The sequence below is a fragment of the Lutzomyia longipalpis genome, chromosome 1 (genome assembly GCF_024334085.1).
Source record: "Lutzomyia longipalpis isolate SR_M1_2022 chromosome 1, ASM2433408v1".
Classification (NCBI taxonomy): Eukaryota; Metazoa; Arthropoda; class Insecta; order Diptera; family Psychodidae; genus Lutzomyia; species Lutzomyia longipalpis.
This window is the reverse complement of record NC_074707.1, coordinates 16,859,101-16,886,945: the sequence shown is the minus strand read 5'-3', so window position 1 is coordinate 16,886,945 and position 27,845 is coordinate 16,859,101. Positions and strand designations below refer to the sequence as shown.

Below are 27,845 nucleotides of genomic sequence, written 5' to 3'. Positions count from 1 at the left end.
TTTACCATTTTCCAGTGGAATAAACTCAGAAAATCAACATTTTGCTTAGGAAATATGCGAACAATTTTTCGTTAAACCTATGAAACATGCGCGCTGATGTTTCAAGTAATTTTTTCATGTATAGACCATGATTGCTGTTATTGGTATTAAGATGAAAGCGAAATGTTCGAGAGAGAATGTAGAGTAATTTACTTCAAAGCTTTGATCAAAAAGTGATTAATTTAAAAAAATGTTTTAAAAAATTCATTGTTAAAAATCTTCAGTGAAACATAAGGGTGAATGTTTCAGGCGTTAAATTGAGTAAATCTTTCAAACTGATCCCAGTAATAAATGTATGTCTGTATGGCAATTTCTTATTCATTTTTAATCAAAGAAACTTCCAAAATAAATTTCCACAAATACGTTAAAAATTTAAAATTTTCTCGGTAATAATGAGTCTTAATATGAAAGAAATGAAATATCACAAAGGCGGTGAATAAACGATAAAATGTCTCTGTGTCGCGAATTATGCGGAAAGAGGCGTCCAAAAGATTATATTGAGGTGGAAATGAAGGAGGTAAAGTGAATGCAGAGGATGCGGTTATCTGACAAATTGAAGCATTTGCAAATTTCTTCTTTAGGAAACTTCTACAATACGAATAGTGGGTGATGCAAATGAGATCTTCCATCACTTTCTTTGCAGAATACACCGCAGAAATGCACCTAAATACCTCAATGCAGAAATATTTGAGACAAATTTTGCAATTTGGTTTAGAAATAATCTCACGTTTAACCCAAAAAAAGCTAAAGAAATTTAGCCATTTTCTTCTATACATTTGAAAACATAAAGAATGATCTGTTTGGCATGAATTTCGGAAATTCCAAAGGATCATTTCCCAAGAAGTGTTTCCATTGAGAAAAACATTGTGATAAAAAATTCTAATATCAATATATAAGAGAGAAGAAAAATAGTAGGTAAGGTACTACTAATACCAAAAGCAGGAACGTCTTTCCCGTGAACGATTCGCAAGTGTGTGTAGCACAAACTCAAGAGCTTGAAACGATCGCATTGAGCGATTTAAATCAACCAGACACCAGACAGTTGGAGTTGGATCGTCGGGTCGATCGCATCTTAAAGTTTTGTCTCTCTGAAAAATTTAAATCTCGATTTAACTTTGCGATATTTTTAATAGGTTTTCCAGTTCCAATTAAAAACCTCAAATTCATTCACCGCCTGGAAGTGAACGAATTCGCAACAGTTGGAAATTAATTTATCAAAACTCATTGTAGAAGTTTTGTGTGTGATTTTTCCCGCTGAGATTAGATTATTATAAATTTTGACTAAAAGTGGGTTTTTACGAGATTTTTTTTTCTTAAATAAAGAATTTCTTTTAAAATCCGTGCATTGAAGAAAAAATAAGAAGAAGTGAGATTGTGTGTGCTTTTTTTACCACCTCCCCTGTACTTGGCTCAATGTATGCTTTATGTTTATTTAATTAAATACCAAGTTGCATTTCAATGATCTTTTAAGTCATGGAGACATCCATATGTACATATTTATTTAAGGGGAGCAGAAAAATGACTGAATGCGTGTGAAAGACGAAAAGAAATTTGTGTTTGCTATAAAAGGAAAAACTGCCTTATCTGGGCAATAAAATGATAAATTTTATAGTCATATTATTTCAATCAAATAAATAATTGCATTTTTTTAAAACATATTTCTATGTCACAACGGTTTTTTTATTCTTCCTGAAATTACTATCATTTACGAACCATTAATATTTTTTTTTATTAATAGGATTATCAGTAAGATCATGAAAGTGATCTATTGAAAAAAGTTTTAAGAAAGACGATAAGAGAACCTGAAGTTAGTTAGAAAAAAATGAAAATTTCGTTAGAATTTATGCTAGATGTACCAATTTGAAACTAATAAGACAATAAACCTAAATCATGTGAAATTTAATAGGTAGTAAATAAAATTCTGTTTGAAATCAGAATATACTGAACATTGGGGTAAAGTGGACAACGTAAAGGATTCAGAGTAGATTTTTAGGAATAAATTTTCTTTTTTCAATTTAATTTACTATATTCTCAAACTTAGAGAGCAACATAGAAATCATTTTATAAAAATTTCCGTTCTCTTACATAAGCCAAATCTTCCCCAATTTTATGAAGAGTTTCTTGAGTTTCTTCATCAATGATTTTGTCTGAAGTTTTGTCGAATTTCAAAAAGGAAATTAAGTGTTTAAATTAGTTTTTAGTTAATCTTTTAATATCAACTACGATAAACTTTTTTTACATCAGAAAAATTCTAAGAAATTATTGATCTTCGATTGGATTTGTTGCTTAATGACGTTTCGCTGTAAGAATTTGTTAATTCTTAAATTTCTTTTGGAATTTTCTCTCGTAGTTGGAAATTAGAAAATTTAACTAAACCAATTGATTGGTTAACAGCATTCCTGGTTTGTCAAAGGTACTGAAGAGTTATCTTAAAAACTGTCTATTCTACAAAAAAATGAAAAAGAGGAAGAATTTAGAATCAGAAAGATAACTTTTTTAAAGAAAAATTACCTGATAAAAAAATCTCAGCGCGAATAGATTAAATTAATTTATTAAACAGATGGGGGAATGACATTATTATAGAGATTACCAAATAAAATACGCAAATTTTCTTTTATTACCAAACATTAACCTCTCTCAATGAACCATTCATTCTTATTCTTTGGTTCACTATTATACAGAAAGGTGTTAATTAGATTGAATGGTGCGCGTGTATCAACATTTAAATGATCGTATATGTTTAAATTGTGTGCAATTTTAATGAAATGTGTAATACAAATATATCACTCGCGACAAACGATAAATTAGTTTAAATGCAAAAAGGTGCTATGTGCAAGCGGAATTTATAGTCATATGTTGAAGATACGTTCGCACCTCGAGACATTATTGTTCAATTAAGCAACGAATAGAATCGATTAGAAATTTTCTCTGGCAACTCAATCAACTTGAGCTTAAAAACATGCACTTTAAATACATTGTGACTTGTGCTAGGTAAAGTGGGGGATGATTTATGATGATATTTTTATTGTAGCTCCATGCTAAAATAATTGCTATTCTAATTTATTAGATTTACATACCTATATCTATCGGCATCCGCTGTAATACGAGTATAATATATAAATTTTCTGACTCACTGAAAATATGCATATACGTAATTCAGAATATCGGTTGGTTTTTACGAGAGATAAGAGAAAAAAAAAACAACAATTTCTAAAAAGCCATGTTATTTGATTAATCTGCAAAATATGAAAATATTATTTTAGGAACTCATCATCTCTATGGGGGTCTATGACGAACATTTCCTATCAATGGGAATGAGTTTTTAATAGCAAAAGACATTCTTTTGTGAGAGATAATTTACTTTTAGACAAGAAATTTTTGGGTGAAATTGGATATTGCAAAAATAAACATGCTGACATGCAAAATATTAATGAGTTTATGTGTATGTTGGCTTCCCTCTTTGTATGAGTAAGAAAAACACACACACACACAGATCCAAGAAAATTGCAAGTAGTCCCATATTTCTCGAAGAAAATCATGCCGAAATACCAAAAATTTTATATCATAATTGCTAGTGTTGTGATTTTGTGTGGCGCCAACAGAACATTTGTCTTCAATTCACCAATTTCATTTTGCCTCTCTCATTCCTTTTAGTCTTCTTCCCATCCTCTCCGAAAATACTCTTACATATGGGCATTGAGATTATAAATAAAACCAAATGCAGTAATTAAAAGAGAGTTTGAGGGGTAGAGAAAATACGATGTGTAGAAAATAAATTTTCAGTGATTTATTTTCGATATAATCGCATGGAAAAAATTTATTACGTTGTAGTTTTTTTTTGGGATAAGGAAGATTAGAGGGAATTTAGAGGTTGTAAGTTGGTATAAAATCTGTTCGAATTAACCTTGCACGGAACGTTTATCCAGGAATTTATTACCCAATTGGAGAGTTCTTTAAACATAAACACCCTTATTTATTTTTTAAAATTATTTTGAATGCGATTAGAATTCTATTCAAAGGTGGTGCTTAAAGAATAGGTAACGTTGAATAGAATATAAATTTTACGATTTAAGCCTTCACAGAAATCCTTCAGAAGGCTAAACAGGATCATTAGTAAACTTCAAGATTTTCTCAATTTCTTTGCAATATTAGTAAATGTTTTCAAGTTATGATTTTGTACAGCGGCCCCTTATGGATCTAAGGACCTTATGGTAAAGAAAAGATGTAGATGTAGATGTGTGGTGTGTCCCAATGATAGAGTCAGCAGTCGATAACTGAACCCATTTAGGGTCCTTTGTATCCTAACTCTACCAGTTTTTCCGCTTCAGACCAGAAGGTCAGAAGTTTATCCACCTCGCAAATTCTCAAGGTTAGGATATCCAATTCCGCACAATTCCAATCCCAACTGTCGTAAGGGCTGGGCATGTGCACAAAACGTGTTCCACTGTTTTCCTTCAGTTCAAAATATGAGACACAGACGCATTTTAAACCTTTTATAAGGTCTTTATCACATCCCTACTGCTCATATTTTATTTAATTGAGACAAAATCGTCCCATTTCCACTTAGAGTTCTTGTGATTCTGTGAAAATCCCTTTAAGTCCGAAAGGTATTATACATTAACTTTCAATTGAACGTGATACAAAATACACAAACAATTATACAAAGTCTAAATAATACCCAGCCTTCCAAATCATGCAAATTCCATTACTTCTATTATTTTCCTATAACCGATCACTATTATACAAGAGGCCTAAAGTGTCTCTTATTAGTGATCTTTTCCTTTTCTTCATTTAAATTCAATGCTAGGCACAGAGAACTTCAATCAACAGAGTCTCTTTTCCGCCTGTTATCCTTGAATTCTTTATTTTCCTTGCAATTCCTAGATTATTCTATTTCCATCACCGATCACAATTATAGAGACTTAAAATATCTCTTAGAGATCTTTTCCAAAAAGAATTTCAATTCTTAGTCCATTGCTTCAAAGGCTTACAAATAGGTACAGTTTTCCTGCAAATAAGCTCCTCCTGTTTCGGTAGAGATTTATTGCTCACAAAAGTCCCATTTATGCCTCAAATAAATCCAGTTTGCAACGGAAAACTCCTAAAGAAGCAGAGAGAAATTCTTTCGCAGCGATCAAAAATCATTTCAAATCCATTCGGATTTTTCGAAAGATTTTCCTTTAATCACTGCACCAAAGAAATCTCCGGACTCCTTCAAGACACTCCATGCAGTTGAGTTCATTATTGAGCACACAAAATTGCACCTTTCTCCAATATCTCTTCAATGAGATATACGTCATCTCGATTGATCATTTCTGCGTGTGTGATAGATCATCAACACACAGCAATATAGAAATGATGAGAGATAAATCGGTGCAATTAATCCGCACAAAAATTCCCAAAATCTCCGAATTCAATCCAATGGGTGCACACACACAATCTACATACAATACAAATGTCCATCTGCGTTGCTGTAACGGTGTCGCTCTGCTGCACTGTAGATGATGACTCTCTCCAGCTCGCAATACCACCAAATTTCCATCGAAGACCAAAGAGATTTCCGCAGGAAAAACGCCTCCAAAGTTCACCATCACATCAGATTTGTTCTCAGGTTATGCCCCCATTACTTCCTGACCTGGGTAGCCAAAGAACAGGACTGCACTTGCCCGGAGAACTTTTAAATCAATCAAAACTTTTTAACGCCTAAGATACGTGCGTCTCGTTTGAATGCTCAATCGGAACTCTAACTATGGTAAAGAAAAGGTGGGAAGAAAACGAATAAAAGAAGATAAGACTTTAAAAAGTTTTCCTACATTAGGATGCTCTTAATTCAATAAGATCATTAGAGCTGCGCAACTAAGTTTTGATAAAGAAATAAGTTTTGATTTAGTTTTAAATAAATAAAGATTCATTATAAAAAAAACTATACCACCCACAACATAATTTACCTATATACATGTATGTGTATGTACAATAGGTACATCACATTTCAGATAATATGTTTCCCTTGATGCAAACGAAAAAAGGCTCCTACGTAGTATATCACGCAAAGTCATCTTGCCTCTCTCGAAGAATTGGCGCCATGGCCTATCAACCATCTTCACGGTGAGGCTCCATGGCTGAAAGGGCAAGATCCTCAGCCTCATATCCACCTTCAGTGCAAGTACACACAGTGATTGAATGCATTTGCAAGAGATTCACATTGTTTTCCATTACATACCTATGTGTGCTATTTGGCGCCCCCTCGAGATCACAATGCTCTCTTACATGCGATAGCCTTCTTTTTGCAAGAAAGATCCACACAATCACTGTGGATGATCGGCAAAGATGGAGTATTCTAAGGAAGAATAGAAGAGTGTATATACGCGAGAAAACAGATTGAGACAGTCAATGATGAAAATTAATGTTTTAATCTAAATTTAAAAGGCTTCGGTGTGTATGCAACATGTCTTCCCCACTTCACCACTCAATGCTTTTCCCTGCGGTAATCTCTCTAGCGCCACTTAATTGAGATCATTTGTTAGTGATGTTGTTTTTTGATCGGAGACAGTCAATAAAAACGCACGTCTTCACGCTTTCAGCGACGTTTCGGTTTATTTTAAACCATCATCAGGCTTTCAGCAATACGACACCGTTATACTATACAACGAAGAATTGCACATCACATTGCAATTGTCTGGGAAGCGACGCAAAGCATTCTGGATCATCTGTGAGGGCTCGGGCGGTTTGTGTGTATTGTGTTATGGCGTGCTGGTAGTTTGACCAATTTTGATGTGCAATTCTTCGTTTTATAGTATAACGGTGTCGTATTGCTGAAAGCCTGATGATGGTTTAAAATAAACCGAAACGTCGCTGAAAGCGTGAAGACGTGCGTTTTTATTGACTGTCTCCGATCAAAAAACAACATAACTTAAAAAACAGTCGTTAAATTCTTCAATCATTTGTTAGTGAGCTCATAAACATGATTGTGAATGTTCAACAGGTGCCCCCCTCAATGTATTTGTACGAGAGGAGATCTTTTTTTCTGTGCTCTTCGCCACTGAAACATCTCATTTCTTTTCTTATTGAGAAGGAGTTATGAGTGGTTTTGCGACGCGCACGAAGACACTTTATGATATCAATTGGAGTGTCGTCGCATTTTTAATGAGTATAAAACATAAATTATTGTGTTTTAGAGATATAGAGAATAAATAAAACATGAGAATTCAAGTAGTCACTTTGGTTGGGTAAATAAACACAGACATTGCGATGGAAAATTAAATTGTGTGAGAAATGCAAGAGTCACACATTGAAGGAAATACGGTTTATGATTTCAGATTGATGGCGCCTCAGTTAGTCTTCAGACAAAATTCCTCGCCACACGAGACGCCAATTTCCCCATTTTCATGCATATTATCCCACAGACACACAGTAAGAAGAAGAAACTTAACTATACAGCGTGCCTTCAAATATAATCTTATCACACACATATGGCTCCAAATGCATAATTCTACACGCTATTCAATCAAAAATTTTCTTCTCTTGCGCGCCACTTTTACAACAAAATCAAAACCAACTGCTGTATGATTTCCCAAAAATTGATTCTGGGACACGAATTATAACAAAAGGAATGAAATGAAAGAAAAAAAGAAAAGAAAAACTTAATGAAATTTTGATTACAATTTGTGCGTGTATTCGGAGAAATGTGCTGCGCGTTGCCAAGAAAATAAATCAAAATGATCTAATTTTGAGAAACTGTCCATTTTAGTGGCACATGTTGCAGAACAAATAAACAAAACAAATCCTCGACATTATGCACATATGGAAGCTTTTCTCTTTCCTTATTTTGTGCCCCAAAGACGAAGACGATGAGGAAGGCAAAAAGATAAAATCAAGGCAAAGACATTCGACTTTGCTAGGTCAATTCATTGGACAACAAATTAGCACGTAATATGACTAACATTTTTCAGTGTTTTAAGTCTATAATGCAAAATTATTTATTTCTTTTGTAATTAATTAATTAATAGTTTTTCTTCCGAAAGAAAGGAGTTTATTTATTTTGAGGATCTCAAAACAATACTCGAAAATAACAGGCAAAGAATACTGAACATTCTGTAAAAGATTTAAAAGAATTTGATTTAGAAAAAATTAGCTCAAAATTCATTAACCACGCCCCCACTGCACGTAATTTTACCTATAAAGGGATTCATTATTTACGCTTTAAAGCATAAGCGTCAATTAAATCGATAGGTATTTTCAATATAAAATTTCAAGAATTGAAGCTCCAAAGCATATAAAGGGATTAATATTAATTGATTATTAATCCTTAGGGATTAATTATTCAACAATTGAAGAACTGAAGCATATATTTCATGCATTGTGTTAAATAAAGGATCCAATAATTTCAATCTCAAACTCTGATCTTAATTTTCTCTCAAAAAGAGAAGGTTTTTCCAAATTTCCTTTCAATAAATTGGAAGTAATTGATTAATTACTTTCTCTTGGGAATATTTTTTAAATAATGTTATTCCTGTAAGAAAATGAATAAACCCTTTAATTTAAAGCTACATTGAGCAAAGTCAGGAGCAACGTTAAGAACAAAAATTGAAAATTTGAATCATTTTTTAATAACATAATTTATTTTATTTTACTTTAGATAGCAGATAGACAAACAGATTTCAAATGAAAATATGCTGAATGTGCTAAAATGAAGAAAATCATTGATAATGGTTAGGTGCCGCCAAAAATACATAAAAAAGTGTTTAATGGACAATTAGTGCAATAAATTGAAACTGTAATTCAAATGAAATTAAAATCAGTGTTTTGTGTGAATTAAATTTGTGCGCGAAAGTCGCCAATATAGAGCCTGGGAAGGAAGTACAAGTAATAAAACATCTTGACAAATAACTGTAAAATGCCACAATTTTGGATTTGCGGAATAATTTTCTTATTAACTGTGGGAACGACTTTTGAATTGGAATACGAACATGAAGGTTAGTATCAATAATGGCGATCTCATTTTTTTCTACCTTTTTTTTTTCTTAATTTTGTACCTTCCACATGCAATTGCCTTGGCGATTTTTTTTATAATTTATTATACAGAGCTTATTTATGTAGGTACATACATATTTCACCATAATTTGAGATGTGAGACTGAGATCAAAATTTCTCTTTATTCCCATTTATAGTAAGGAGGTGATCTTTTTTTTTATTCTCTCCTCCTTCAACGTATACACCCGACATCTTTTGTGATCTGTTGCCTGCCAACAATAATACCTATAATAACAGTCATGAATTCTGAACATGGAGTGAGATGGAGAAAGATGCTTTGGTCCATAATTAATTCGAAAAGAGCCGATAATAACATAAGTACCTTCGTCTTTTTCTCTTCTGGCGCTATGGCATGTTGGCGCCAGACGACAAAGTGCGCGGGAAAACACTGTCATCATAAAGAAACGTTTCTTATTATTATTGTGGCAATATCTGGAGTGCACGCATTATTCCATATTCGCTACATATGCACATATATATTGTCTTGTGCTACCTCCAATGAAATTGTATATAAAGCAGGCACAGACGCAAAGATTATGCCGCCAAAGGCACATGGAGGCGCACTGAACCTTTTCACACCATTCTATCACTTTGTTTATTCTTAAATGCCCAATGTGTAGTATAGAAAATGTTGCGGACTCATACAACGTTTAATAAGGAGACAATTTATAGCCAAGGTGTCCCAGCCGTAAAATGAAATTCAACGAGAAATAAATGCCCTTATTATTTTATTTTTAAGGCATTTACTCAAATGGAATTGCCGATGGAAAGTTAGTGATTCCCAGAAAAGTTGATCAACATGGCAACCACCTTTCTCATTTACTGGATCACTACCACGATCATCAAGCGAATGAATCCACTTTGCATTATCACTTGGAGATTGATAATGAAACGCTGCATTTAGAATTAGAGTGAGTCAATTAGTTTCCATTTTTCTTCTCTTTCATTTAATATCAAGTAGTTTTATGGGGATTAAGTTTTTTAAGTTAATATAATTCAGCTTCTGAACTACTTAATTGATAAGAATTCATTGTTTGCTTTTAGACGTATATTTTTGTTTCTTGTCTTTTTAAATCAATTTTGCAGTAAATAATTAAATCTGTGCTTTCTATACTACTTCTGTTATACTAAGAATTACCTAAAGCTAATATCAAATGTTCTATAATTGGCTGATAAATTCGGAAATTACCTTAATGCATTCTTAAAAAATTTAAGAAAAATCCTTAAGATAAGAAATTAAGAGAAAAATTATAAGAAAATATATCAGAATTTTTTTCTTGAAATTCTCTTTATTTAGACCATCACATGAATCTTTCATAGCACCACTTATGGTTGTAGAACGTCACAAAAGGGATACGAAGGTGCGAAAAAAATATAAGCACAGCAATACAAGCTCTTGCTTCTATCAAGGACAGATACGGGGACACCATCGATCAAAAGTTGCCCTTTCGTCTTGCAATGGAATTGTAAGTAATTCAAACCAAATACATACTGGGTGGAGCATCTCCTGCAGTAATAGGGGTAGGATAGTTCAAATTGATTTCTGTGAGGTTTCTTTAAAACAAATTTTAAAATTGAGGATATATATTTTCTTGTTGCATAAATTTTTTTTCTTTAACACGTTCATGCTAACTAAAATACTTGCAAATTGTTTTTTTACGCGAGATTTAATTAAAAGTATTCGCGTCGAAAATTTACTCGACTAACCTATGTATCTTAATTTAATTGTCTGATCTTCTTCATTAAATGCATAAAATATCAGATCACTTCTTGAACTCAGATTTTTATTTTTCCTGACATTTCCTGCAAATCATTTGTCCACAGAATTACATACAGTAGCCTGATATTTATTTTGATCGCGTAAATAAATGAAAACAATGTTATTTAGCGCCGATCTACGTCACGCTGGCGGCAATGTGTTAATGGTGTGTTTCTATTCCTTTTAAGACACACATGTGCAAAAGATTAAATTTAGAAATCATCTCCTCTTTATAAATAAATCGTCACAATTATAAATTTATTTTATAAATAAAAACTAATTAAAATGAAATGTGCGGCATTTGAGAGAGAGAGAGGGAAAAAATACCCCACACGACTCTATAAATTACGTGCAGATCGCCAGTTGCGTTTAGAATGCATCCAATCGGCGTTCACGCGAAAAGCAATGTGTTGAGTGCAAATAATTTGAAAAGGCAATTATGTGACTCTAATTTACATCTTAATTGCAAATCCGCTTTCGTGAAAATCTTATGGTATTTGTGGGTAAAATGGCCAAGTGCTATAAATTAATTGATTCAACTTCTCAGAAAGATCATGCTCAAACGCAACAAAATCCAACTATTGAGGTGCATTGAATGTTGGTGGGTAAATAAATGTGGCAAGTTAATTGCAATATAATTGCGCATTGCAATTATGATCTTTCATATATAATGTCGCCGTGATGTTGTGTTGTGTTGCATATATATGTAGGCTAAAAAGTATCTGTGCGGTTGGCGGAATTATAATATCGGCGAATGTGGATTTGAGTGAAAATGCCCATTGCTCGGTGACACCACCACCATTAAAAGCCGCCTTTGCTTAATTCATTCATTAAATTCAATGATTAATACCGCGATACGATGGTATATATGTATATAAAAGCTCTCCTCAATGGAGAGTAGCTTTTTGCGATTTCGCGTGAAGCAGGTTGACCCACACGTAGACACTCATTCACCGCTGAAATGCAATCCTTTTCATGCAGAGCACCATCATTTGTTATGGAACTTTATGTCTGCTCCATCACAATATTTTACCCAGAGATATTAGACAGAGATTAGAAGTCTCGGGAGACATTAGTGAGTTGAGTGGTGACAAAAATTCACCGTTTTCAGCTGAATTCTCATCAATTGTATCAAATTCGTAAATTTTGGGACTTTTTTTTTCAAAGCTAAGCTCGTCATTGTCTTGAAGTTTTTTTTTTTAATATTTTGAAGAGAATCTCCGTCTCTGTTTGAAGATTTTTTTCTCTCAAAATTATGTTCTGAAAATTGAAAGAAGAGGAAAAACATTTTAAGGGAAAATTGAGACAGTTATCATTTTATGAAAAACCTCTGCTTCAAGTACAAGATTTCCTTGGAATCTTATCAATCAATGATCTCATAAAAGAAGTCTCAAAATAAATAAACTCCTTTAACGAACTTCTCACAAAAATTCTCAAGAAAACCCACACTGTCGTCATGATTTTTTTTCTTGAATTCCTCAGAAAAATAATTTTAATTAAAATTAATATAGACTCTGGTGAATTGTGGAGTTTTATGTTGCTCTCTGGCAAGCTAACAAAAAAGAAACTTATACTAATTTATAGTCTAGACCACATGCGAAAATTGTGGCGAATTTTTGGTGTGGTTATGCGGCAATCTTGAGGAGTTGAGGAAAGGCACGAGTTTGTTATAAAATTGAGTCACTGCACAATAAATTAAATTGCCAAAAAGATCGAGAATGAGAAAGGTAGATCTGGATGATTTATACTTCTTGTGCTAATCCTAAAAGGTCAGTGTGTATAGAAGGTTTAGCATGATGTGGTGCAGGGGATGAAACACCACGAATCACTTTTCAGGAATTTGCAAGAAAAAAAAAAAGAAGGAAAAACATTTAAAAGAAATATTTTTCCCATTCACCCTCTAGACAGGTTTTGTGGCTACGAAAGACAAAGGTTTCTACTGGGTAGAGCCCTCAAAGAAACATAAACCTCATCATCGTCTGGGTCACCCACACGTGGTGTTTAAAACACAGGATGTTAATCCGCACAGTGCGTCTGTTCCGCCCAAGAAAAGACGAAAACACAGGCGCCGGCGAACAAGCACATGCGGCACCAAAGAGCCAAAACGGAAAGCTGAGACACGGATTGAGTGGCAACCGCAGGGGAAGGTACTCGTGCAGGGTGGACGACGATCACGGTATCGCAATCTCCGTCGTACAAAGCGATCCGTGAGTACACCGCATCACGTTGAAGCCCTAGTGGTGGCAGATTCAACCATGATGACCTTCCATGAGCACGGTGATGTGCAAACTTATCTCCTTACAATCATGAATATGGTGTCATCGCTGTACAAAGATCACACAATTGGGAATCTTGTGCACATTGTTGTGGTGAAGATTCTCCTTTTGGACGAGGAGGAAGCTGAAGAGGAGCTCAATGTCTCACACGCAGCTGAGGCTACTTTGGCAAATTTCTGTCGTTGGCAGAGGAAACTCAATCCAAAAGACGATGATGATCCACATCATCACGATGTGGCTATTTTGGTCACAAGAAAAGATATCTGCTCTCACAGTGGTTGCATGTAAGTAGTTCTATTTAATTCTATTTTTTTATGGAGTAATAATTCAAATAAATTTTGCACCAAAGCTCAACCTATTTGATAAATTGTAAAAGGAGTTTATTGTTTTTTCTTTCACCACTAAAATTGCATCTAAAAGGAGTTTATGCATTAATATATGACAAATGTTCTCAAGGATCAAAAAAGGAATAATAAATTTGCAAAAAATTTTCCCATTATCAGCTGGAAAAAAACGGCAAAAATCTGTCACAAAATTACGTTTTTCTTGCCATCTTTAAATGCCAAGAAACGCGAAAATGTTAACTTCTTTTTTCTATCAGGTGGAGCTTAAGTGCAAAGTTAAATTGAATTGAATAAAGTCATGATTCTTATCAATTCCAAAAGTATTAAATTCATGCAAGACCAATTGGTAATGGCTTTGAAGAAATTTGCGAAATAGCAAAAATAGTCCAAATAACCCCTTTCAAAGGTAAATTGAAACTTTTCGCAATTTTCGATAAAATTTATGCTGTCTCTTACACTAAATAACCATTAAATAAATTAAAAAAAAAATATGCATTGTTGCATAGAATATGCCCTTTTTGGTGTCAATGCGTAAAAAAGAAATATACCTTTGGCAAGCATAATTGATCGCATGCTTATGGGTCGTCTTTGCAGGACATTGGGAGTCGCAAATGTCGGCGGAATGTGCAGAATGGACAAATCATGTAGTGTCAATGAAGACAATGGAATCACATTAGCGCACACAATCACCCATGAATTGGGTCACAAGTAAGTTTCCTTGTTTGATGTTGAATTGATGTCTTTCATTTATCTGGTGCGCGCCAAACCGAAAAGCACCATGCAGAGGCGATAAAAAAGGCACTCGCGCACCGGAATATACATATATACATACATATGTACGTAAACGTACACACACGGCAATGGCGGAAGAGTGAAATCGCAGATTTTTCCTTTCATAAATTAATTTCGCACTATCGAGGGTGTGTTTTTATTATTTTCTGCGCGTATGCGGTGTAATCTGTGATGGAGGCAAAAATCAAAAGTCGCCTGCCAATTAATCAGCTGCCAGGCAATAAATTAGTGTTGCTCAACTAATTAAACGCGCTGTCTGGGGAGATCGCGTTTCGCCCACGGAAATAAATAGGAGCTGTTTTGTACAATTATTAACAATAAAATTTACTGTTTATTTACACACATTTTATGCCTACTCGCAATATGATACCCAATCACTTGTAAACGTGCAAATCTTGCTGGATTTATTGATTCGAAATTTGTTCTTTAAACGTAATCCAGATTATGTTGCGTTGCGTACTATCATTAGGATTTATTTAAAAGAGCTAATTCAATGATTTTCTGCCGCAGGGGGTGTTTAAAAGCCTTTTACCAAATATTTTTTGCAAATATTTGGAATATTTATTGATAAAAAAATCTTTTTAAAAATCTTTTTTTTTTTTTTAATAGTACTGGAATGGTGACGTCATTCTTTGTATTTTTAGGCAAATCTCTGACAACGTTTTCCAATAGAAAATGAAAAGACTCTAGCGATTTCTTTAACTTTTTTGATCTTCTACAATATTACGCGAATTAACATTATTTCTGTTAATTAAGGATTCCCCCATGTATTGATGAATAAACTCCTTTTTTAATTCACTCAGATAACTAGTCCTTCAATCTTTTTCTTCCGCATGATAAAATTTTCCATTTTCTCAATAATATGCAAAATGGCAAAATGTTTGGCTGTGTGTTTTCTTCACACAGACAATTTTGGCATCGGATATCTGATCAGCCGACTTGTCTGATTGATTGATTGATTGAATGATTTATTAGGTGAGTAATTACAGAATGTACCATGCAAACCGGTTGCGGTACGATCAACTGAAGAGAGAGAATATCACTCTTGAATGAATATTTTACTGCGAGAAAATCAATATCGCGAATGCACACCAAGGAGTTATATTGTAATGCGAATTGGCATGGGCTGTGCGCGTCTCATTAACTGCATCATGTGGAGTGTACTCCATCCATTCCTCGTCTACAATTTGTGACAATGGAGAGAATTACATTCTGCTGAATAGATTATGGTGTGTGCGCGATGTAGTTTAGTGTTCATTTGCGTTCGACGCGAATGCAATTATTTATGCCAAAATGATGCATCAACCTCTGCAGACCTGACAGGGCGGGAGATTTTCTCATTTAAATGCAAAATTGATTTTGAACTTTGATGCATTTTTCTCATAATTTCCGTTACACGTGCAATTCAATTCATCACATCACGCGTCATTAAATCGTGTATTCTGCGGGGGATTTGTATGGGAAAATGGCAAATTTACTAAATTTTTTTTTACCTTAATTTATTGCTACAGTTTTGGCATGTACCATGATACCGAAAAGACTGGATGTGGCCACCGCATTGGCTCCATTCTACATGTTATGACACCCAGTTTCGAAGCGGACACAACACACGTGTCATGGTCAAATTGTAGTCGTCGCGACATTACACACTTTCTGGAGTGAGTAGATAATTTTGTTAATATTTTATTTATTTATTTTACAAACAACATAAATCATCGTGGAAATTCTTTAGTTGAGAAAACATATTTTTTCACAGATGCTTTAGTAATAATATTTGCATATTAGCTGTGATTTTTAGACTTAACTTTGCGAATCATTTACAGTGGTGCTCCGTATGACATGTATTTTTCAAAAACATTTATCGAATTCCTTGTTTATGGGTTTGATCAAACTGAGTCTGAATTAAAAGTCTGGAAGGAACTCAGATTAGCAGAATTTTTAATTTCAGGAATAAAAGTTTTTCTCCATATATTGTGCACAACGTCCTTTTCTCAACCAAAATTATGCAAATATGAACAATTTTCAACTAATTTTATTAAATAAACGGATGTAGTGCTTTGTATAAAACTGGAAAATTTAATTTATATATCTATGTATCTTTTGTATATAATCTGGAAAACCTCTCATTACAATTAGTTCAAAGTTTGCGTGCAAAGAAAATTTTTCAAACCAATTTTAAGATCTACAAAATTATTGCTAAAGCGTGTGAAAAAGATCTTTTAGGTTTTTTCAAATGCTTGTTTAATTACTGAGAGTTGTCTCTGTACTTATGTATAGTCAAGGACTTGGAAAGTGTTTGGATGATACACCAACAACGGAAGAATTGGAGGAAAAGTACGAGTATCCTGATCTACCGCCAGGAGCTATGTACAATGCAGACTTGCAGTGTCGTCTGCAGTTCAATACAACCGATGAAACTGTCCGTGTTTGCTCTCAAATGGATGAGATTTGCTCGCAGTTGTGGTGCCAAGTGGATAATTCCTGCATCACACAACTCAGAGCAGCAGCACCAGGGACTACTTGTGGTAATAACATGCAGAGAAATCATTAGAACCATTGGAATCATAATTTATGTTTCAATAGGGAAGCACAAGTGGTGTCAAGAGCAAAAATGCGTGTTGATGGAAGATCTACCGCGACCTGTGGATGGGGGTTGGGGCAATTGGAGTGATTGGACGGAATGTTCAACAACATGTGGAGCAGGTGTGTCAATTCAAATGCGAGAATGCAACAATCCACATCCCTCAAATGGCGGAACATTCTGCATTGGCGAAAGGACGCGATACAAGACTTGCAACCTGGATCCTTGTCCCGACAATGAACCCAGCTTTCGTGCTGTTCAATGCTCAAAGTTTAACAATGAAACATTTCGTGGGAAAAACTACACTTGGCTTCCATTCTTCGATACACGTAATGAAGCTTTGCGCCCTCATAATTAGTTCTGCTTTTGAATGAATTGTTTGTTGTTGCAGAGGAACCCTGTAAGCTCTACTGCACCGATACTGATGATACTGTGATAGTCCCCTGGGGTGCATCAGCTGCAGATGGAACCCCATGCAATTTGGGTACAAATGATATGTGCATATCCGGTATCTGTAGGAAAGTTGGTTGCGACTGGGTGGTTGATTCGGAAACTGTGGAGGATCAGTGTGGAGTGTGTGGTGGGAATGGGGAGACCTGCACCGTGATTAAGGGTGACTTCAACAAGAGACTCAACATATCGGAGGGATACTACCAGATAACGACAATTCCCGCCTGGTCCAGGAATATTCATGTTGAGGAAGTCGGGCCATCTAAGAACTACTTAAGTATCGGAAAAGCAGGAACTGAAGAATTCTACCTCAATGGAGATAGGTGAAAATTCAATCAATTTTAATGATTTTACTTTAAGTCCTTAAACATTATATGAAATGTTTCTCCCTTCCAGGCTGATTTACTTTTCAGGGGAATACGACATTGCTGGTGCGAAGGGATTGTACGATAGAAATGTTGACAAGGATAAGGAAGTCCTTACAATTCCTGGTCCAATTAAGGAAGACATCATACTTTATGTTCTCATGAAGGGAAAACATAAAAATGTTGGTCTCAAATACGAATACACCCTTCCGTCAAATGCTACAGCTCCACCGATTTTCCGGTGGAAATTGGGTGATTGGACTGCTTGTTCGGCAACATGTGGAGGTGGGGTTCACTTCCGCTTCCCAATTTGTTTTCAAGACAATAAAGGTAAGCCCAAGAAAACTTTTTTGTAAAAAAGAAAGAACTTTGAAGAAATGTTTGAACTTTCAATAGGAATTGTGGATGAGGAGCTTTGTTGGTCAAATGCCGACGATCCACGTCCGAATCAAATAAAGGAAGTTTGCAATGAGGACATGTGTCCAGCACATTGGTGGGTGGGTCCTTGGCAACTCTGCCCTGTTACCTGTGTCAAGCGTGGGGATCCCAATCCTGTGAAACGACGATCAATAATGTGTGTGAATGAATACGAAATGGCTCTCCCGGATTCCAGTTGCAATGAAAGTGAACGACCCTCAGACACAATGCCCTGTGGTCAGGTAATTCCCACTTGTAGCGAATCAAATGAGGAGCTAGAAGGTGAGAAGGTACCCAATGAGGAGACGAGCAACAATGTAATTTAATCCAGACAATCCTTTTCGCTCTCAAGAGATTATTTCTATGTTATATTAACATTTTTTCCCCGAGCGATTCTACTTAAGAATAAAATGTCCTTTTTTGCTGCGAATTTCACCTATTTACCTGAAGAAATCCTTTTCCTAGGCGTACAAATATTATAGACTTATACATTCTGTAAGAGTGCCAGTGAAGAAATATAAGAATTTTTTAAAACCTCAACGGTTTTCATTTTTTTTTTATAAATTCCTGGAAATTTTATAAAGTTGATGTGTTTATGTTAGTATATAATGTGGAAATTTTTACATTATAAAATAAATATTTATATAAGTAATTGTAAGATTTTCTTTATACAAAAAAAAAACTTTTACTTAATTTTGAAAAGCAGGAATAAAATAGAGTGAGAAAAAGTTTATAAAATTACCTGATTTTTGTATTATTTTGGATTTGTGCCATTTTTAACCGATTTTTAATGAAATTACTCATATCCATGTAGATAGAACTGATTGTTATATATGTCCTAAAATATCCCTTCCTGTGATCTTCGGAGCGTAAAAATTTTGTAAAAAATATTTATAAATTTCCTTAAAAAACAAATTAAAAATTCACTTCAATACCCTCAGGCGAATTAATAATCTGAAATTGTTTTCTACAATGCGTCATGTATGTAAAAAATAGTAACAGTTGTATGTAGAAAACTTTAACCCGGCAGACCAGAGAATTCTCATTATAAAATAGACAAATGATTGATTCCTAATAGTTCTTTAAGAAATCATAAAAGATTTAAGATTTGGAGAACTTTTAAATTCTCTTTCATTTATCAATCTTTCTATTGGAGTGTAAAGAACATAAGCGCACAGTGGGTCAACCGGGTAATATTTTTCGACGCTACATGTCGTGTAAAAAAATCTTTCGGATACATCCGACTATACCAGATTTAGATGTGTTAAACAAATAAAAATCTTTCGATCGCAGGGATGGGAATGATTTTCGCAAAATCCAGTTCTCGGTGGAAATTGCAAAATTCTTCTGATTGGTGTCACCACACGCGGGAATAAAAGAATGATCAATGTCATAAAGTGAAGTAATAAAATTTATATTATAGATTCAACACTTAATACATAATAAAATTATAAATTTTCTCAATCATTTAAAATTACACATTTTTCTCTTTTTTTTCTTGTTCTAATTCTAATGTCTGCCTAATTACATTGCTATTGATTCTGTTTGTTTTTTTTATAATTTTTTTTAAGAGTGCTTTTTTTATGAATTAAATGTATAGATTTTCACACACGAATACTTATATACTTTGTTTTATTAGTAGCTTTACATTTACTGCATTTACGTGAGAGAGACAAACAGGTGCGCGAAAATAAAACAAAAAAAGAGGATGAGAAGCACAATGCATTTTTTTAAATTATAAATTTCCATTACTTGAAAAAAAAATGAGAAAATTAATTATTTATACTGTGTGTTGCAATATCTATTAGCTGGTGTGTTTCTAATCTTAATATGAGTTAATAAAAAAGTGAATTTTTTATGCATATACTGTCACTATGCTTGATATCTCTTGATCTATTGCGTAAAAAAATCACATGAGTTAATCTTCTGTTACATTGTAATTTTTTTGTTTTTTCTTTTGTATTAATTGCTACCATAATACAATCTTTTCCTATTTATATAGTAAAATCCTCACCTTAATTTTCTTTTCAATTAGTATTATTTCTTTTCTTAATTAGAAGTATTTTTTTTTTAATTTGTTCAAACGACACAAATAAGTAGTAAAATTATTCTTATACACCTAATCATGATTAAATAAATTATTATGACACAATTTAAATCTCCATGAGATCCACAAACACACAAAAAAATGTACGAAAAATCGTTTTGTATAAAATGAACTTTTTCTTCTTTTTTTTTTAGAAAAGTTAGATACTTTGTGTAATTGTACTTAAAGTAAATAAAAAAAATATATAATTATGATAAAATAAAAATTATTCATAAAAAATTGCCACTGCGATTGTACATTTTTTGGAGTCATGCAAAATGGAAAGATTTGAACGTAAACTTGGTCCCATGAAGAACGAAATAAACGAGGATTTTAACCTGGTTGGAGATGGTGGATCCGATCCACGCAAGAGGAGGGCATTGCGAAGAGATGAGAGAGTTCATGGAAACCGATAGTGATGTGAAGTATGATTTATAGGGTCCGTGTGTTTGATATGTTTCCTGACTCCGTTGAGAAAGAGGGCATAGAGAGAGACTTGTTTTTTTTTCTTTTGTACTTGCAAGTTTGAGTACCAACTACGAATAAACATCTTCTAGCGACGACTTCTACGAGAGGAGATGATTTAAAATTTGCGACTCTGCGGTCCTGGATACGTTCGTGGGGTGCTCGTAATGGTCACTTGTACTATCTTCTTGATGGCCACACTCCTCCCGGTCTCACTCTTTCCCTCACCTCTTGTCGCACTCTGTGCTGCCGACTGCGTAGCCTCCTCCTTTCGCTTTGCCGCCGAGAGTTTCTGCAAATTTGCAACTGCATTCTTCCTGGACACTTTGGGTGCACCCGTATTCTCCACCGGCTCCAACGTACTCCTCTTATTTCGCTTCGTGGGCGTCACAATTCTCCCCGCCACGGGACCATTGTCATTAACATCCCGCACATCCTGGGCATTCCCCGTGGATGCTGCTGATGCCGTCTTTGCGGTGGTGGTCGTGGCACTCTTGTCAGTGATTATTTTTAGTAACCGCGTGCGACGTAAGATGTTATTGGCCAAATTCTGCGGTGGCGTGGTTACATTTGATGATTGTGTGTTAGATAATGATTTTGTTTTAGCAATGAATTTATCCACTGCGCCAGATTCAATTCCACTGTTGGACACAGTTGCAATGAAGATGTGAAGGCAACAGACAGATAAAAGAGAGAAAGAACAAAAACAGTGACTTTTTCTTTTAATTGTTCTTCTTTAGATTCCAGAATGGCACTTTTTTTCTTCGCATAAATCACAAAACACAAAACACTTTATTAGCACAACATTATCTTTTCATGATAAAATGCAATTTATAGTTTGAAAAAAAAAATAAAGCACAAATACACAGAGAGGAAATAAGCAGGGTGATTTTAATTGCAAATTCACCCCAAAAAATTTCATGTTAAAGTGCAAGAAGGCAGCACACAAAAAAATGATTAATGTTGCAGTATTAGAGCATGCAATTATGCAAATTTTCTTACATCATGCACACAATGTTGTCAGAAGCATTCTACAAAGTAAATCATTATATAAATGTGGGTAATGTGGAGAGATACAAAGAATAGAACTTTTTTTGTTATATAATTCTATGTAATTTTGCAGATAAAAGTTCCGTGGAAAAAATGCAAAAATCCCTTTGAATTGGATAGAACCCGTTTAATTTTTTTTATGAGCGCCACAAAAAGTTCTTTTTTCACAGGAAATATATAATAAGTAGTACACTGGGTTATATGTATGTATATTACAATCGACTATGGAGCCTAATATCTGATAAAGAAAAAGTTCTAAGTAGTCTAGATTAATAAAAAAAATTATTGAAGATCATCAAAATTGCTTTAGCGTTTGAATTGACTCTTTTTAACATTCTTTTGCAATACTAACATTGACGTTCTTTTGCAAACGCGTTTAACGATTTTTTCTAACGTTTAATGAATATTTTCCTAGATAAGATTTTTTGTAATTCTTGACAGTCATTTTCTAACGTTTGACGCAATTTTTAACGTGACGTAATTTTTATAACATATGGCGCATTGTTTCTAACGTTTAATTATTCTTTTCTCCGATTGAATCTTTATGGTTTTTAAATTTTGTCTTTTATGAATGTTTCGTGCGCTTTTTAAAGCGCAGGATTTTTTCCTAACTTTTAACATTAATTTGAACGATTGAAGTTTATTTTCTAATGTTTTTTCTTCTTTTTTAATGTTTGAAAGAATTTTAGTTTGAAAATAATTTCAGAAAAGTTTTAGTGAAAATCTGACCATGCTTTAATTTTTAAGGTTATTCAAAATCTACTAAACATCCTACCAGGCTACGTGACTGTCATAAACACCCACTGTTCCCTTCTACATAGACTTTTTTTATAGACTCTTTATGTAAAATTCCTTAACAAAAAAAAATATAAGAAGTTTTTTTAAGTCAAACTAGAAAAAATCCAGGTTATCCATGAAGAATTTTTCATAGAATTTAGAGAAGAATAAATGCTACACAAGCATGCAAAAAGCACGCAAAGGAATCATGTTAATGCAACCAAGGATGAGGATCTTACAAAACACATTTTACATTCTACGTATTACTGGGTTAAAAAAAACTGATAAAATACCAAATAAAAAAATAATAAAAACCTCACAAAATAAAATAGTTTTAGGGTGTTGACGTGCAGGATATTAAACATCCCCGTCTAGTGGAGTGTGCAAAGGAGGATTGTTGGGATTAGTATAGCTTCGGAGCAAATATGTGCTGCGAGGATTAATTCAAAATAAATTTAAAAAATTCAGATAAAATAAACCACTCAAGAAGGAAAATCACCAAAAATTGAGCTACTACTAACCTCTTGGCAAGGTGTGTACCCCTCTTGTTGCCATTCACCTCATTTGCAGCATTCTTCCGTTGCGCCACAATGTTTGTGTGCATGGTTTTGTTCTGAAAAGGCTGTGACTTTGCCCTCGTGTGAATGCCATACGATTGATTTCTGCTGATATGAAGAATCCATGTGTTAAAAAAATCAATTGAATATCCCACGCACTTTAATTGATTCTCTCACCCATGATCAATATTAACAGAGCGCGAGTGACGTCTTCTTGATGCCTTAATCTCATTGAGGTGATCACCTTGAGTTTTCCCACTCATCGGTAGAGTTTTAGAAGATCTCAGTGAATCTATCGTCTTTGATGTAAATATTGCATTCTCATTGTTAGCTTTGCCACTACTGCTGGTCTTGTTATCATTGAAGTCCGACTCTATTGTCTCATTGTCATTCAAATTAATATTGTCCACCTGCAAGATTGAACGAATTATTACAGTTTGGGCGTTAGTTGAGAATGAAAGGAAGAGATTCTCGCCATACTTGGTGGGATATTGTCCCAAGACGATCCTTGAGGAGCAACTGACGGAAGCTATAGATGCCAAATTCATGCGGAACGGGATTCTCAATATTCTTATTGCTGCGATACTTATCGCCCTCCTGCCACAGGAAGCTCTCCTTCTCCTCCATCCAGCGCTGCTGGTGCCCTATAACAGATCCCGGGCGACATAATCGCAACCATGCAATTGCTTCCAATGCACTAAATCTATAGTGCTTCATAATGTATGCCCCAATGAGACTTCCGGTGCGACCCAGACCAGCCTTGCAGTGTACCGCCACAGCGTGCGGTGTTGTTTCGCAGTACTGCAGAAATTGCTTCATGATTGCATCATTGGGGCAGCTCCCATCTGGGAAAAACATATCAATGTGCTTAAAACCCGCCTCGGTGAATTGTTTTGCGTCGTAGGACTTGCAATTGAGACGAATTATATTTTGCACGTTGTTCCGTCGAAAGTAATCAAAGTATGATTCCGGTGAATGTTGTGGATATCCCTTTACTAGAATCGCACAAATGAAGAAATTATTTTGAATTCTTTAATATAAAATAATAAGGGAAGGGGTTTCCTTACCAATTCCAGCAATACGGTGGGGTCCACATAGGGCAAGAAATTTTCCTGGCAACATCCAATTGAGATCACCATTTTCAACGCGCTGGAAAATAAAATGTTTATTATTGAATTTTGTACTGAATAGACACTTCAAGGAAGGAAATTCTACCTCGTAGTATTCATACTCCATAACATTGAAATCAGTAAAATCCACAAAGTTGTACTTCTTGGCTTTTTCAATGGCTTTCAGGCAATCCATTAGGCTTATCTCAAACAATGGTGTCATATTTGATGCATCACGAAACTTGATATAGGCCGGAATATCTCCCGACGTTAGTATATCATAAGCCTCATTTGGTGTTTTCTTTAGGTACATAATCTACATTAAAAAATTAAAAATTTTCATTAAAACATTTTTATTTTAATGAGAAAAAATATTAAAAAATAAAAATCATATTTTTTCTCACCATGTAGGCACCGACAAGGAAAGCGGCATTGAGACGTTTCTGTTGAAATATTTAAAAAGTGAATTAAATATCTGAGGTATTGTAAAGGACTCTGGAATGCGTTAATTGCGCTACATTCTCACTCTCACTCAGCTCACCTGTGGTGTTGAATTAGTGTAGTGAACAATTTTCTTGCGTGCCAGCGACTTTGAATACAACTTCGCCTCCAGCATCTGGCAATATTGATAAACATGGCAAATATTGAGCGGACCAAAGTCCCAGAAAAAGTTCTCATACACATAGGTGTCGTCCACACAGAAGTAGAGGGTATTTGCCGTATTTTTTGGCTTTACATTATTTTTCAGTGTGACGAAATACAGACGATCTGCAATGGAAATTTTTTTCCCTGATTTAGCATTGAAATGAAAATCCTGTGACCTTCTCGTGTTTACATATGCAAATAAAAATGTCCAAAAATACTCATAATACAGATCATAAAATTGTACACTACTCTAGTGGCTAATTGATATTTTATTTACAGTGAGAAAATGTTATATTTGAGCATGTTTTCAAGAATAAATACATCGTAAAAGGTCAGTGATAGCACGCACATGTTATGAAGAGTTGGTATTTCACATCATGCTTACTATGTATGTGTAGAAAATTGATTTATTAGATGAATAAAATGGGATAGAAAATATATTTTCCCGATTGAATGATTTTTCCGGTCAAAGCATTGTTTCATTCGTCGAAGGACTTCTCAGGAGCTTTTAAATTTAAGAACCATTTTATCAATATTAGTCAAGACAATTGGTTAAATTAACATACAAATGGTTCCAGGTTTATGGTAGAGAATCGATCAGATTTTGTAGTATTAAAACTTCAAACTATTGTAGAAAAGACATCAATGAACATATAAGGGGTCTATGTGACCGGTTTAATGAAGAAAGGATCAAAGGTTGATGAACTCTACAAAATAATTAAATTACATAATTTCAGCCCTATAGCTAAAACGAAAGTCTTTAAAGTATGATAAAAAGCAGTAATTTATAATTTCAAAAATATTACAATCGTTTATTTTACATTTAAATTGGTAAAATGGGCATTTTTTATTATCTATCTCATATTATTTACACCATTAAATGAAATTTTTAAGTTATCGCGAACCGGCCGGATAATTCTTCTGTTCTTAAACTATTTGGGTCCAATTTAAAGGGTCGATGGAAGTTGGTATGAATACCAAATATATTTTTTTTTATTTTCACGTAATTGAGAAACAAAATATTTCTTATTTAATAAAATCAATTTTTCGGTACTTAAGTTTAGGTCATAAAGCAAGGTAGGTAGTTCGTTTATAACATAATAAAACTTCCCTCATATGTATGTAGGGGAGACCGGGGTAAAAATAGTCAATTTGCATAAATCCTTATCTGCAGGATTCCCCAAGGGCAAGAAAATTTCCTCGGTAGGTCATTCTTATAGGAAATTTCCTTGCCTACAACTTTGTCTCAGACCACTTTTCTCTATCTCCACGGGAAATATAAGTTTTCGAGCTTTTCCTAAACCCTTCCGCTTCTGACTTTTTTTAGACGCGGCGGGTAAATATAGTCACCAGTTGGCTAAATAAAGTCGGTCGAATTTTCCGACATTTCCAATGATTTTCCGCCTGAGAGATTGATAGTAGTTTATAGCTAAACTTCTCACTTTTTGATTCGCGACAAGGAATTTCACTTTTATACGCACTAAAACAGAGAATTTTGTGATTTTCGCAAACACGCCATTTTGCAACAAATGAATAGAAAATATGCCAAAAATTTCGATCTCCCATATGATTTACATGGGATGACTAGATCTACCCCAAGGGGTATGTTTTGATTCAAAAAATTGTAGAGAAAAATCATTAAAAGTTATTGAAGAATACACCTTGGCAACATTTTCTGCACTAATCCAGCTAGTGAGAAAAATTATCAGATTGGAAAATTGCTGAAGGAAAACTTCGGAAAACGCGTTTTTCTCAATACGCAAAAGTTTGGGAAATGGGCCAAAAATCTATTTTTATTTTTAACTCCTAAAGTACTGATCGGATAACCTCCAAATTACTGTCAAAAATTATAGGTTGGTAAGGCTTTGCACCCTAATTTTTTCCGATTTTTCCGATTTATATTTTGGGAGAAATTGGCATTTGAAAATTCCAAAATGACTATTTTTACCCCGGTCTCCCCTATACCTGGGATTTAACATAGAAGAAACTTCTAGGTATAAATAAGTTATCTTTATTGAGAAAGATTGTCTAAAATGATATCTAATGACTGCCCCAATAATTTTGGAAATACATTAAATGGGAATTTTCATTTAGATTTATATCTTGTGTACGAGTTTAATAAATAATTGCATATTAATTACCTACAAGCTCTTTCTTTATGTCTTACCTTTAATTATCTCTGATGCACAAATAACTCTCTCTGCATCATCCATTGCAGATGATTTTCAGTTGGGTAATGTTGTTTTCAGCAAGAGTCAGGCCAGGAGGATTGCAGATACACCACAAAATTCACTTTTATATTCCAGGGCGCGGGTCTACAAGGAAATTGGTGAGCAGCTTAGCAAAATAGGCTCTTCTGAATTATACCGCTGATCTTTATTGGCGCAATATTCTCGCGATTCCTACACACAAATCCGCGGATGCCTTCTGCGTAGGCTGAGCCCCTCGCACATATTCACGGTCCCACACAATCCATTCGGCCAATTAATCGCGTTTCCCTCTCTGTTGGCGCAAAAAAAATCTCTAACCATTTATTAATTCTTTCACTTTTGTGTACTCATTTTTGGGGGGCAAAATAAACCAAAACAACCCATTTAATGAAAAATGTATCTCACCCTAAATCTCAATTCCAGTAAAAAGTTCTACAAGTTATTGTTTTCAAAATGCAAATTGAGAGAGGTGCAAATTTTGGGAATTGCTACCATTTACGTGGAATATCTGAAGAAAATCATGAATGGATTTGGAGTGAGAAGAATTTACAAATGGCGCATTTGTGTACAGAAATTTTTCTCCCGAAGAAAAAGTTTAAATGTGGAGGAATTTCAGCGAGTTTCGCAGTAACTTCATACCTAAATCTCTAATGAGATTCACTGTACGGCTAAAGGGATACTTTGAGCCATTTTACCCACTTTTTCACCCCGAAAAACTCACAAAATAGACGAATCAAAATAGATTTGTGTTTACAAATCGAAATTTACTACAAAGACTACCAAAATGGCTTGCCAGGTAGCCAGTAAATAACGAACTATTTGAATTTGAATTTCCAGAAGAACGGACTCTAGTGAAACCCATCAAAACATACGTTAGGATATTGTTCATGAAA

The 27,845-nt window shown here is 34.3% G+C and overlaps 2 protein-coding genes across 11 annotated transcripts; one reads left to right on the top strand and one right to left on the bottom strand.

The window, feature by feature from the left end:
* Positions 1 to 1,076: 1,076 nt before the first annotated feature.
* On the top strand, positions 1,077 to 18,593 carry LOC129793674 (A disintegrin and metalloproteinase with thrombospondin motifs 7). 2 transcript variants are annotated; one of them, XM_055833854.1, is made up of 12 exons: positions 1,077 to 1,413; positions 8,675 to 9,011; positions 9,809 to 9,980; positions 10,367 to 10,535; positions 12,733 to 13,388; positions 14,043 to 14,156; positions 15,752 to 15,898; positions 16,518 to 16,765; positions 16,824 to 17,150; positions 17,213 to 17,594; positions 17,668 to 17,966; positions 18,033 to 18,593. In XM_055833854.1, the coding sequence occupies exons 2-12, from the start codon at positions 8,933 to 8,935 to the stop codon at positions 18,377 to 18,379; spliced, it is 2,940 nt and encodes a 979-aa protein (XP_055689829.1). In that variant the 5' UTR covers positions 1,077 to 1,413; positions 8,675 to 8,932; the 3' UTR covers positions 18,380 to 18,593. The 2 variants fall into 2 exon arrangements, with proteins under 2 accessions (XP_055689829.1, XP_055689838.1); XM_055833863.1 differs by having other exon boundaries at positions 1,080 to 1,405.
* Positions 4,744 to 27,746, bottom strand: LOC129793685 (dual specificity protein phosphatase CDC14C). Of its 9 annotated transcripts, none has more exons than XM_055833904.1 (11): positions 27,592 to 27,731; positions 26,910 to 27,057; positions 24,639 to 24,865; positions 24,502 to 24,540; positions 24,204 to 24,413; positions 24,056 to 24,137; positions 23,469 to 23,983; positions 23,166 to 23,398; positions 22,953 to 23,096; positions 6,260 to 6,376; positions 4,744 to 6,191 (listed from the first exon to the last, which is right to left on the bottom strand). In XM_055833904.1, the coding sequence occupies exons 2-11, from the start codon at positions 26,953 to 26,955 to the stop codon at positions 6,182 to 6,184; spliced, it is 1,623 nt and encodes a 540-aa protein (XP_055689879.1). In that variant the 5' UTR covers positions 26,956 to 27,057; positions 27,592 to 27,731; the 3' UTR covers positions 4,744 to 6,181. The 9 variants fall into 9 exon arrangements, with proteins under 9 accessions (XP_055689879.1, XP_055689872.1, XP_055689865.1 ...); XM_055833897.1 differs by having other exon boundaries at positions 4,744 to 6,158; XM_055833935.1 differs by lacking the exons at positions 4,744 to 6,191; positions 6,260 to 6,376 and adding exons at positions 21,132 to 21,245; positions 22,752 to 22,861.
* Positions 27,747 to 27,845: the final 99 nt, after the last annotated feature.

What these genes read in the sequence shown, in the direction of transcription:
- LOC129793685 (XM_055833873.1), bottom strand. Translation starts at nt 26,955, where the DNA reads ATGGATGATGCAGAGAGAGTTATTTGTGCATCAGAGATAATTAAAG. An exon ending in TGCATCAGAGATAATTAAAG is followed by an intron (nt 24,866 to 26,909) that starts GTAAGACATAAA and finishes TTTCCATTGCAG; the next exon opens with ATCGTCTGTATTTCGTCACA. An exon ending in TTGGGACAATATCCCACCAA is followed by an intron (nt 23,399 to 23,468) that starts GTATGGCGAGAA and finishes TCAATCTTGCAG; the next exon opens with GTGGACAATATTAATTTGAA.
- LOC129793674 (XM_055833854.1), top strand. Translation starts at nt 8,933, where the DNA reads ATGCCACAATTTTGGATTTGCGGAATAATTTTCTTATTAACTGTGGGA. An exon ending in ATTGGAATACGAACATGAAG is followed by an intron (nt 9,012 to 9,808) that starts GTTAGTATCAAT and finishes TTTATTTTTAAG; the next exon opens with GCATTTACTCAAATGGAATT. An exon ending in GACATTACACACTTTCTGGA is followed by an intron (nt 15,899 to 16,517) that starts GTGAGTAGATAA and finishes ACTTATGTATAG; the next exon opens with TCAAGGACTTGGAAAGTGTT.